The following is an 11,641-nucleotide window of genomic DNA, read 5'->3' on the forward strand; positions in this document are numbered from 1 at the left end:
TGGAGTCCATACCTCAATGGGTCAGGGATGTTCTGAGGTCTAAAAAGGGGGACCTACTCAATATTAGGTGGGTGGTCATAATGTTATGGCTGATCGATGTACACTGAGTGGCCAGATTATGACCACCCCATCAGTACTTCGTTGGGCCACTTTTTGCCTTCTGCAGCAATTCTTCTTGGCATTGACTCCACGAGATGTTGAAAGGTGATGCGAGGAATCTGACACCATACCCGATGAATAGCACTGTCCAGTTCTGTGAGATTTGATGGTTGTGGAACCAGCTGCCTGATGGCTCTTTCAACTTCGTCCCACAAATGCTCAGTTGGATTGAGATTGTGGGGGCCACCTAATCAAGGTAAAGTCTCCCTCATGTTCTTGAAACCACTCCTGCACAATACGAGCACCGTGGCATGGCACATTGTCTTGTTGGAAGAAGCCATCTCCATTGGGATACACCAACATGATAGGATGAACTTGATCAGCAACGATACTTTGGTATGTTGTGCTATTCAGATGTTGTTCCACATGAATTAAAGGGCCCAAATCATGCCCCAAACCATAACACTGCCCCCCAACAGCTTGAAGGGTTGTACTCATGCATGTGGAGTGCATGCTTTCATGCTGTTCCCGCCATATTCTCACTCTGCCATCTGCATAATGCAACTGGAAACTTGATTCATCGGACCACATTACTTTTTTCCAATGCTCGACTGTCCAATCCTTGTGTTCCTGTGCGAATTGGAGACATTTTATCTTGTTAACTGCAGACAGCAAAAGGTGTTGGAACAGGCCTTCGGCTTCCATATCCCATACGATGCAGTGTACGGCGAACAGTGCGTTCAGAGATCATTTGAGAGGATCCCCGATTAAGATCTGCAGTAATTTGATGCACTGTTGCCCTTCTGTTGTCTTGTACCAGTCTTGCAACTCTCCATTCTGCCCTAACATTGACTAGTCGCTGGCGGCCACAGTTCCCACGTTCAGACCCAGATTTTCGGCTGACAGTCCAGTCTTTAAACACTAACAGCTGCTCTTGAACATTTAACGAATTCTGCTGTTTTGCCGATACTCGCTCCATAGCTCAGAGCGCCAACAATTATCGGACGTTCAAAGGCTGTTAAATCGCGTTGTTTACCCATATCTTCAGAACAAAAAATCACTTCTACTGTCATGGTAAACAACATGCTTCCCTATGTATAATGGTCTAGCCCTCTAGCAACGTCAGCGCAAAATTATAGCTAATTTGCACACAAACGTCAGGTGGTCATAATAATCTGGCCACTCAGTGTATAAAATCAACACTTTTACCATGAACTGAGGTGGTTTCCCACAACCTCTTTTCAAAAGAGAAATTAAAAGAACAGGAGTAATGATAAACATACTAGGAGATGGACTTTGCATAACTTGCAGTTGCTGGTGCAAAGTCACAACCACAGAACAATCCCTAAATTCTTTCCAAAATTAGAGTCTGCAGGTACTAGAGATGTGCCCAATTCTGTTGGTAAATTGCTTGATCAATTAAAACTCTGTACATCCTTCGTAAAGCTTTAGCATGCATCCTAGTGACTGATTGGAAGATTTAGGTGGCAGTAAATTCTCAAATTTATCTATACAAGCTCCATGTTAAGTCATAGTCAGGTCAGAACATCTGAACTGCATACTTATTCTGGCAAAGGGACTCAAAATATTGAAAATCAGAGACAGAACCTTTAGTAGGAAAACCACAATGGAAGCTCATGGACTTCTCTCATGACAAAAGATTATCAAACATAAAATGTAAAGAAATTCTATCAGTAGTACAGTACCTTGTTTATGTGTAGTACCGTAGTTTGTAGCTATATACATATATGGGACAGCCACATTTGCTATGTTTGCTTTGCAGCACTACTCAATGGTTGTACTTCACTGCCCCCTTTCACAATGCAAGCTTAAATGTTGCTGAGGAACTACAAGTACCATAACGCATTGCAAGACTGACAGCCACAGGCATAAAACCTTGAACAGATGCATGAGGGGATTTGGGGTTTTCACCACAGCTGAAGGGCCGCAGTTTAGCGATTTGGAATTTGGCCCTAGAGCAGAGGTAGCTAAAGCCGAATAGACAAATCAAAAGTGCCAAGTAGGAACATCAACCGAAAAGTGCATGTGAAGGATTACTAGCGGCGCTGCCCCCACTTTAGCCAGGGGAACTGTAACACTGAGAAAACAAAAGAGAAGGGCGCCCACCCTATTGCAGATTGTTTTTAATAAAAAGTAGCAAGTAGACGTTCTGACGAAGGGGGCGTGACCCCGGAAACGCGTTAACGCAGGCATTCTGTGCTGGCACACAGTCTGACTGTGCAGCTTCTCACTGATGTCCTCCACACTTTTGTTGAATGCTCTTATTTGATCCACCATTGTGAGTATGATTCTACTCCGTTTTGCTACTTTTTATTATTAAAAACAATCTGCACTAGGGTGGGCGCCCTTCTCTTGTTTTCTCATAGGAGGTAGCTAAAGTTCATACCAGACCATTAAAGTTCATAATCCTAGACAGACTTTATTATGTTGAGATTAGGGCTCTGTAGGGGGCCAAACCATCACTTCCAGGACTCCTTGTTCTTTACGCTGAAGATGGTTCTTAATGACAATGGCAGTATATTTGGGTTCGTTGTCCTGCTGCAGAATACATTTGGGGCCAATCACAATCCTCCCTTATGGTATGGCATGATGGATAAGTATCTGTTTTTATTTTTCAGCATTGAGGACACCATTGATCCTGACCAAATCTCCAACTCCACTGGCAGAAAGGCAGCCACAGACTTGCAAAGACCCTCCACCATGCTTCACTGTTGCTGCAGACACTCGTACCGCTCTTCAGCCCTTCGGTTAACAAACTGCCTCCTGCTACAGCCAAATATTTCAAATTTTGACTCATCAGTCCAGAGCACCTGCTGACATTTTTTCTGCTCCCCAGTTCCAATGTTTTCGTGCATAGCTTTGTTTCCACGTTGGAGGCATGGGCTTTTTGGCCACAATTTTTCCATGAAGATCACTTCTGGCCAGACTTCTCCACACAGTAGATGGGTGTACCTGGGTCCCATTGGTTTCCTGCTGTACATCTTCCAATGTCGAAGGGAAGCATGATGAGTCATTCATCTGCTGCATTATGTTTCCCTGGCTGACCACTGCGTTTACCGTCCTCGACATGGCCCAATTCTTCGTGCTTCTTCAAAAGAGCTTGAAAAGCACATCTTGAAACCCCATTCTGCTTTGAAAATCATGCTGATGCAGTATAACTACCTTGTGTCTTGCTGCTGTGCTTAATACATAGATCCCATCGCACTCCTGACCGCAAAAAAAGTGAGTGGAGCGACTGCAGATGCCTCTGCAAATCACAGCAACAAATGCAACTAGTAAAAGTCACTGACTTTTACTAGTTGCATTTGTATCTGTGCTCAGTCTTGCCATGGTGTTTGACCTGTCACATGAAACTGTCTTCCACAACCTCACCTTAGTAGCAGAGTGTGGCTGTTCCTCACAGTTTTAAGCCTCCTACACAGCTGTTTCAGTTAATAACTGTGTTTCAATCTACATATGAAAATTGATGATTAGCACCTGCTGCGTATAATGGATTATTCACTTGACCAATCCTACAAAGTCCCTGACTTTGTGCAAGTGTAAGAATTGATGCCGGTTTGAAGCCAAACTGTAGTCACCCCAAACATTGATTTGGTTTTTCTTCTGTTCACTCACTTTGCATTTTGTAAATTGATACAAATAAAAATATATATTTTTGAAAGCATTTCACACCTGCCTAAAATTTTTGCACAGTACTGTATATACACACACGCACACACTGTACATCTCTATCACGACTTAGATGAAAGAATACATTCTTTTTCAAGGTTTTGACTGAATTTGTGGTCAAATATATATTTCTTTCAGCAAGCCTTAATTTAAAAGGAGACCATGCCAAATAAAGAAACATTCTGTGTCAAGGTTTTTTTATGCTTTCTTATTTATTTATCATGCTAGTGAAACACCAATTATAAATCACCTTTTGTGCAAATGTGATAATACTAATTACATAAATAACACCCATAACAAAAACAGAAATAACAACAAAAACCCACTCAAAAGAAGAGCAACACAAAAAGGACAACAGTTGCTTATGGGTAAAAGAAAAAGTGCAAATTACAGTATTGCGTTTAGAAATTGGATCCAACATTGCTTTTGGTATTCTGCACAATAATTTGCACACAGAAGTAATGCTGTAATGTATCAACAGGTGAACACTGTGCCATGTCCGATAAAATTTTTTGGGGGTGCTGAAATTCTGAGTTTGCATGTCCGTTAGAGCACAGGATCTACAGAGCCATCAGCAGATGCAGGAGATTCTTAGGCAGCAGGTTTGGAATCTTAATGGTGATGGTTAAAGGAAAACCAAAAAAAAAAAAAAAAGCTATCAAACTAAGAACTTTGATTTTGTTCTTTAGAGTACAAATGGAGGTGGCATCAATTCTAAATCCAGCCCTTCACACCAGTTTAGTCCAAAAGTTAAAGTGTATGTGACAACCATTTTTTGGTCTTCAGAAGAGTCAGCCAGGTTTAGAAACCAGAAATATTCAGAACCTGCAAGAAACAAAAATTTTTTAACAAGAATGAAACAGACTGTACTCTGTAATCAGAATAACTATTTACTCGTCAAATTGAAGGTACAACAATGCAACATTTATTATGCAACCTTAAGGTAAGAATATAATGGAGTAATTTGTGTAGATGCCTTTTGTTCCTGAGATAATTAATTCAGAAAGCTAAAAAAGGTAATCACATTGATGTTTCACCTGCCCTGTCAGACATCTCCTTGAAATTCAAGAGTGGGTGAAGGCTCTTTAAATGCAAATAAAAAAAAAAAAAAAGCTATATTTGGTGACATTTAACACAAGCTATCCCGTATGCCAACTAACGTAACCCTCTCAGGTCCAATGAAACCTGAAGTGCTTCTTTAATACAAATATTGACCAGCAGTCTCGACTGAGACCCTATCGCTGCTCATTCACATGACTCATTATTGGCTTACTGCTGTGATAGGCTGCCTCAGTCAGTATTGAAGTGGAAGCTCTCTACCAGGAAAGCGTTTTGATATTTGCATAACAGTGCACCCTGGGATTTAGGTGGCCAGCTAGGAGATGTATAAAAACCGGACCAGTTCAAAGTTTTAAAGGTTAGCCATACTTACAGTACAGTTATCCTTTAAAGAATCCCCCTCAGGACAAACTCTTCCATTTGCTCTGAGATCTAAACTGTGTTGCCTGCTGGGAACAGTATCCTATCTTCCTCTTCCACTAAGCAATTTCTATTTCCTATGGAAAAGCCCTTCACCACTGAGATACATGTAGATGGCATTTTCAAAAGGGTTGGCTGAAGATTGTGGCATAAATAACCGGGCGGATGTATCAATACAAATTGTAAAAGTTAGTGCTAGCTCTACTTTTAAAAAGGATTCGGGTTTGGTCAATTTTATATATTTGTATTGTTATATGTTTTTAGACATTAAATTCTTCAGTTTACAAGTAAATATTAAAGAATATAACCTTTTTATCCCATAGTTCTCTTTAAGGTCACAAGAGGACATATACTAAGCTCAGTATATAGCAGGGTATAGTCCGCTATATATCGAGAGCGCCCCCGATCCCGAGAATACTGTCAAGATCCACCCAGCTGGCTGATTGACAGCGGGCTCTGCCTATCTAGAGGATCGGAAATGGGAGGGGGGAATATCTGTGGGGAGATGATCGGGAAGTGAGCGAGCAATGGTAAGTGTTCGCTCACTTCCCAATCGAGAGTCGATGTATGACAATTTAATTGTCACACAATCGCTTTAACTATGAGGATGAGTGTAAATCGCTCACCTCATAGTTCTCATTTAATGCAGGGTGCAGCAACAAACTGGTCAAACAATTATGGGTTTTCTAAAAAACAGCAGAAACTGTTTGCATTCAAGATTGTCCCTCTTTACTTGAAAGTCTGCTGTACAGAGCAGGTAAGGACTGATTTCCTCTGATTCACTGAGTTGTGTATAATTTTGGCTTGAGCGTTGTAAACAGTTTTTTCAGCGAAACAATTTAGGTTAGCCCTGCAAAACATGAGAAGCAGCCTAAAGCTCTTCCTGATGGCTAAACATTTTAATATGCAATATAATAAAGATGCATTCAGCTTTTACTAAAAAAAAAAAATGTTAAATATTTTTGAAAAATATGAAGTCTTGAGCACATCAAAAGAAAATATATTCAAACACTATGTATTCCCTCAAAAATAGAACAAATGTTCATATTAATCTCTAAAATAGAAAAAGAACTTCTCAATAGGTCAATACAATGTATTTGGAATTAGAGCGGTCTGTAAAGTGCAAAATCAAACTCCATACATACCAATGTCGTATCCATCTTTCTCTCATATGGTCTGAGGAACAAAGTGGGCAGGTGGAGTTGGTGCAGCCATGTAGCTTACTTGGTGAATATGACCAGGGTTTACCGCATTATGTATCCGAGGGGAACTGCTATAAGGTGGACTTATAGGATGCCATGGTCCTACATAGTGATATGTAGGCACAAAGGGCATACACGAGTCAAAGCCAGGTAAAGGAGGCTGGCTATATGGATCAGGTACAAAAGGGTAATATACTGGTGGCTGAGGCAGTGAATCCACATTAGCAAATGGTCCTGAAAGATACAAATAGATGTATTTCTACGTGCAGGATAAGCGATACAGCCAAGTTTATTATACAAGAAAGAAAGCAGTAAGGGAGTAACTATAGCATCCCATGCCTCTGCTATGGAGGTATGAGCTATCTGTCTACACAGGATTTATGCAAGTAGCAATAACAGTTAGATAACATGTATATATAGCTTGGGGGGGGTCTCTATACATTTTCTATAAAACCACACTCACTAGAGCAGTTGATTTGAAAGTAAAACTAGAGACAAGGAGGCCTTTATAGTTTGTCTATAGAGCCTCATCACACTTCATAAAGCAGTAAACAATAGCAGTCAACTACAAACGTCACCTTTCACTGACCTGGCTACAAAAGATTGAAATCTGACTGGTTCCTATAAGTTGCTAAATGTGCAAGCCATTTCCGTGGGGTGAACAGGCCAAAACTAGGGTTATTTTTTTGATGCCCATGAAAATTCAAATTAAAGAAATTCTAAAACAGATCAAAGTAAAAAAAATTCTGACTAGAATTGATTCTACCACTACCTATCTTTTTTTTTTCAAGAGGCGCTATAGTATTGGCTTTCCTGGAATTAATTTTCTAGATGCTCGTATAGAGTACAAATTAAGGCAAATTTCCAAATAGAAGCTGGTTTGAATTTGCTGCAACCATATGTTTACTTTCATTCTTAATCCTGCATGAATTATTATTTTATTTTTTTTTAATCATCATGTACCCGACTGGCATCGGGCTTATGACCTATTAAAATCCTCACTTCAGTAACTCAAGTTAATAAAAGCATAACATAAAAAGTAATTGTATATTTATTTACCATTGTAAATGTATAGCTATAAATTTTAGCAAACAAGCTCAGTAGCTGCACAAAGTCTAACACGATGCTATGGCCTATTAGGCCCTTAGAAGGTCTCAGACTTCATAACTCCAACAAATAATAATATTCATAATTAGGGATGCACCGATACTGGTATCGGTGCCGATACTGGAGTATTTAGGAGAGTACTCCTACCTGCCCACATGCTCCCGATAATTATCCAGATACTGCAACTTCTGGTAATAGGAAGGCAGACAGCAAGTCATTGCACACCCCCGGCTTCCTGATTGGCCAGGAAGCTGGCTCCATGCTCCCTTGTCACCTGGCGACGAGGGAGCATGCAGGCAGCTTCCCAGCTAAACAGGAAGCTGGGTGGCGAGTCATTACATGTCGCTAAGCTTCCTTAATGGAACTTCCGGTATCAGGAAAAAAATTAAAAAATAAGATTAAAAAAATCGGTACATTTACTCTATACCAAAAAACGGTATCTGTGCATTAACAATAAGAGTTCTTGAAAATTGTACATACCACCCGTTTCCAGTGTCTGTGGACGGTTTTCATTGCAGACTGTTAACACAGATTGGTCAACCATAGGAACAGGTTCCGGAAAGCTCTGATATGACTCAACATGTGGTGGAGGTGGGACAGGCTGCACATAGACCATGGAATTCCAAAAGCTCTGATGATAACACTAGGAACAAAAAGTGAGCAAGTAGTGTGGTATCTGAAAGCCCACGATTAGTTTTATCACACATACACACACTATGTTCTATGCAAACAAAGTAATACATTGATTCAGAAGCTTCTTGCTACGTGGTCAATGCCATCCAAGTCCCTTTCTACATCTCCACACAAAGCCTATGCAAAAACAAAAACTTTCTCCAATGACAGTTCTTGGCCAAGGTAACTGGTATTTCAGGCAGCAAGCACAACCATTTAAGAGGAAGACCCGAGCGACACATGTGAAGAGAAAGGCAAGAGCTAGAAACTAGTAAGCAGGACAGTATTACACAAGCATGGGGGATGATCAAGAAAGGAGAAAGGGCAACAACCAATTTTTGGTCTTATTTATGCTCATACAGTAAGCATACTTTAATAACTGCCTCCAATATATAACCAGGGTGTCTGCTCCCTCCTTGAAATCTGTTCCTCTCCTCATCTGGTTGTTGTAGCCAAGGGGATAGGTAGACAACGAGAAGCCATTAGCGTCTATTGGAAAGTGCTAGTTTCCTGGCTGTCATGTAGTGCAGGGGACCTTTGATGTACTCCAAGTACCCATTTTGCAGGCAAGACAAAAATACTGTTTTGTTGATTGTACCTCACAGGATACAGCGAGTTAATTACACTACTGAAACAATCAAAAGCAGTCCAACAGAGGGACAAGAAAAAAAAACAGCAAACAATGGCTAACTGGCTTAAGGAACAACCACCTGAAAGACCTTCCGGACAAAAATTGGCATCCGCAGAGTCCTAAACATCCACCAGTTAGAACTTGGGGAAAAAAGTGTGTATTGAAGCCCAGGTGGTGGCTTACAGATTTGGGAAATCAAAGCCTGAAATTCTGAAAAGCCCACAAAGCACTTTACACTTCTTGTGAAGAATGCCATGATTAGAAATGGAAAAACTTCCCACCAGCTCATAGGTCTGAGAGGCGGTCCAATGAATAAACCTAGCAATAGTAAACAGGAGGCTTGTCGTCCCATGCGGGGACCCTCCAGAATGGTGTACAGAGTCACACTTCCGAATCACAGCATTTGCAGAGAGGTAAACTTAATCCATCTGAACTACGTCAAAACAGTGTAGGGAAATTACTTTTGGAGGTGTAGGTGCAGGTCATAAGCATAATCAGTCACTTTCCATGGACACTTCCAGACTGTCTAGACCTACGGTACTGTCACAGATACCACTATTCTACCCTGCTGCTTGGTCGCTGGCTTTAACAGCATGGCTGTTGAAGCCCAAGTCCTGAGGGACTGAGTCCTTTCGCCTTATGTAATCTCTATATGCTTAAAAGGTGGCCATACACCTTACAACCATCGCACGACTTTCGTTGTGCGATGGTTGTAAAGTGTACAGCTGCAGCTAAAGATTTTCAAAATCGATTAGTTAGCCGATTATTAAGTTCGATTAATCGGTTAAACAATAAAATACATCTTAAAAAATGGCTCCAGTGATCGACTACTAGTTTGTATTGAGATTGCACTCCATCACAGGAGCAAGCTTGGAGCGGTGGAAGTAAAAAAGAAAAAAAATTGTGTGGTGTGCAATATAGTGAAAAGGAAAGTGTAAAATTATACAGCAATGAATGCAGAATATCACCAGCTATAGAGGACTACAAAAAATCCCAGCAATAGTACAGTATAGCTGGCGGTATTCTTTATTGCGCTGTATAATGTACTGTTGCTGGGTTTTGTAGTCCTCTATAGCTGGTGGTATTGGGCATTGCACTGTATATTGTATTATTGCTTGGATTTGTTGTACTCCTCTATAGCTGGAGGTATTCGGCATTGGGCTGTATAATGTACTGTTGCTGGGTTTTGTAGTGCTCTATAGCTGGTGGTATTCGGCATTGCGCTGTATACTGTATTATTGCTGGGAATTGTAGTCCTCTATACAGCGCAGTGCAGAATATCACCAGCTATATAGGAATACAACAAATCCCAGCAATACATTATACATAAAGTATATAATGTATTGCTGGGATTTGTATTCCTCTGTGTGTATATATATATATATATACCTCTCCGAGAACTGATGGAAGCTGTTCCATCACTTAAGGACACAAATAAAACACTGAGGCAGGCTAGGAGTAGGAGGCGTTATGCAGGTTTGAATGATTTGCCAGTGTCCAAATCACCTGAAGGTAGCTGCATAACCCAGTAATCCAAGAAAAAACTCCCTACAATTCAGAAAATTGAACAGCATAAAGTGACCTAAAATTAGGAGTTGCTGCAGTGAAAACCTACCTACTGCCTGAGTTCCTAAAACTAAGAAAAGGTTGTGTATAGTCAGAGCTTACACAGGAAGAGGCCACCTTTATTTTCTTAGTGCCTTGCTTTCAAAACATGAAAGCTATACTCGTGTCTTTTTTTTCTTGAATTTGTTAGTCATACATTGTCCATACACCATCACAGGAATCAGCCAAAATTCTAACAGTAGGTGGCACTGCTGGCCCCACCCAGCTCCATAAACCTTTGAGAGAAAAATTAAAGAAACTGGGCAAAAAATTGTCGGTCAAACAGTGACTGGCTGTCAGAATACAATAACTGTCAGTGAAGATACGTCCATCTGCGCTTTTTCTCTTTACATTTTTACCTACTTATACAAATGGAGAAAGCAACATTATTTTGTGTTCTCTTTGATCTTTAAAAAACCATGCACTACAATTCACTCATCCAAGCAGTTATGTTATGCACATTTTTATTCCATATTTAGGATTTACTTACTTGTAATCCTAGGTTAAAGTAATACTGCAGTACTTTAGTGTCTGACAGAAGAAAAAAAAAAGGAAGATTCTTTGTGTGAGTTGTTACACTTAGTGTGATAGTTCCTAACCTTAATTGGTATTCAGTGCTGCTGCAAAAAATATTTTTGGTCAATTTACCAGATTATTCTTATGTGGTTTAACTTGAAGGGATTGAGTAATTGTTGCTGAACTATTAAATGTTCCTAAACTAATCAAGTCTGTGGAAGATAGGAGTGCCACTCCATTTCTATGATGCAAATCCAGATAGATTCCAGTCAACTGGCTTTCTTTGTCATTATAAAAATGAAAAAACACAAAATGTCATATGTTCAAGCATATGATGTGTAAAAATGCCCTATTTAGTAAATTAAACTTTTGATACAGAAATATAAAATATCTATGTACAGCGCTGTAACGAAGGTACAAAAACATAGGTAGAGTGCAGCGCATAGATATTTTATATTTGAGGTATCTGCAGGCATTGCAGCTTACCACTTATATTACACACCTGAGCACTGTTAAAGATGTTATTATTGCTTCAGAAGCATAAACAAAAATTACCTGAAACATTTTCATTTGATTTTAGAAAAAAAAAAAAAAAAGAAGAAGAAGAAGAAGAAGAAAGGATAAAATACATATGCCAAAC

The 11,641-nt window shown here is 40.0% G+C and overlaps 1 protein-coding gene across 1 annotated transcript in view; it reads right to left on the reverse strand.

Moving 5' to 3' along the window:
* Positions 1–6,435: 6,435 nt before the first annotated feature.
* LOC108794566 (putative bifunctional UDP-N-acetylglucosamine transferase and deubiquitinase ALG13) overlaps positions 6,436–11,641 on the reverse strand; it is a 41,485-nt gene continuing 36,279 nt past the window's right edge. Inside the window, exons 23-25 of the mRNA XM_018565631.1 lie at positions 10,976–11,016; positions 8,058–8,220; positions 6,436–6,704 (exon numbers count right to left, since the gene is read on the reverse strand). Of these exons, the coding sequence (XP_018421133.1) occupies positions 6,436–6,704; positions 8,058–8,220; positions 10,976–11,016 (473 nt within the window). The remainder of the gene's footprint in view (positions 6,705–8,057; positions 8,221–10,975; positions 11,017–11,641) is intronic.

The sequence above is a fragment of the Nanorana parkeri genome, unplaced genomic scaffold (assembly GCF_000935625.1).
Source record: "Nanorana parkeri isolate BGI_ZX_2015 unplaced genomic scaffold, ASM93562v1 scaffold868, whole genome shotgun sequence".
Taxonomy (NCBI): domain Eukaryota; kingdom Metazoa; phylum Chordata; class Amphibia; order Anura; family Dicroglossidae; genus Nanorana; species Nanorana parkeri.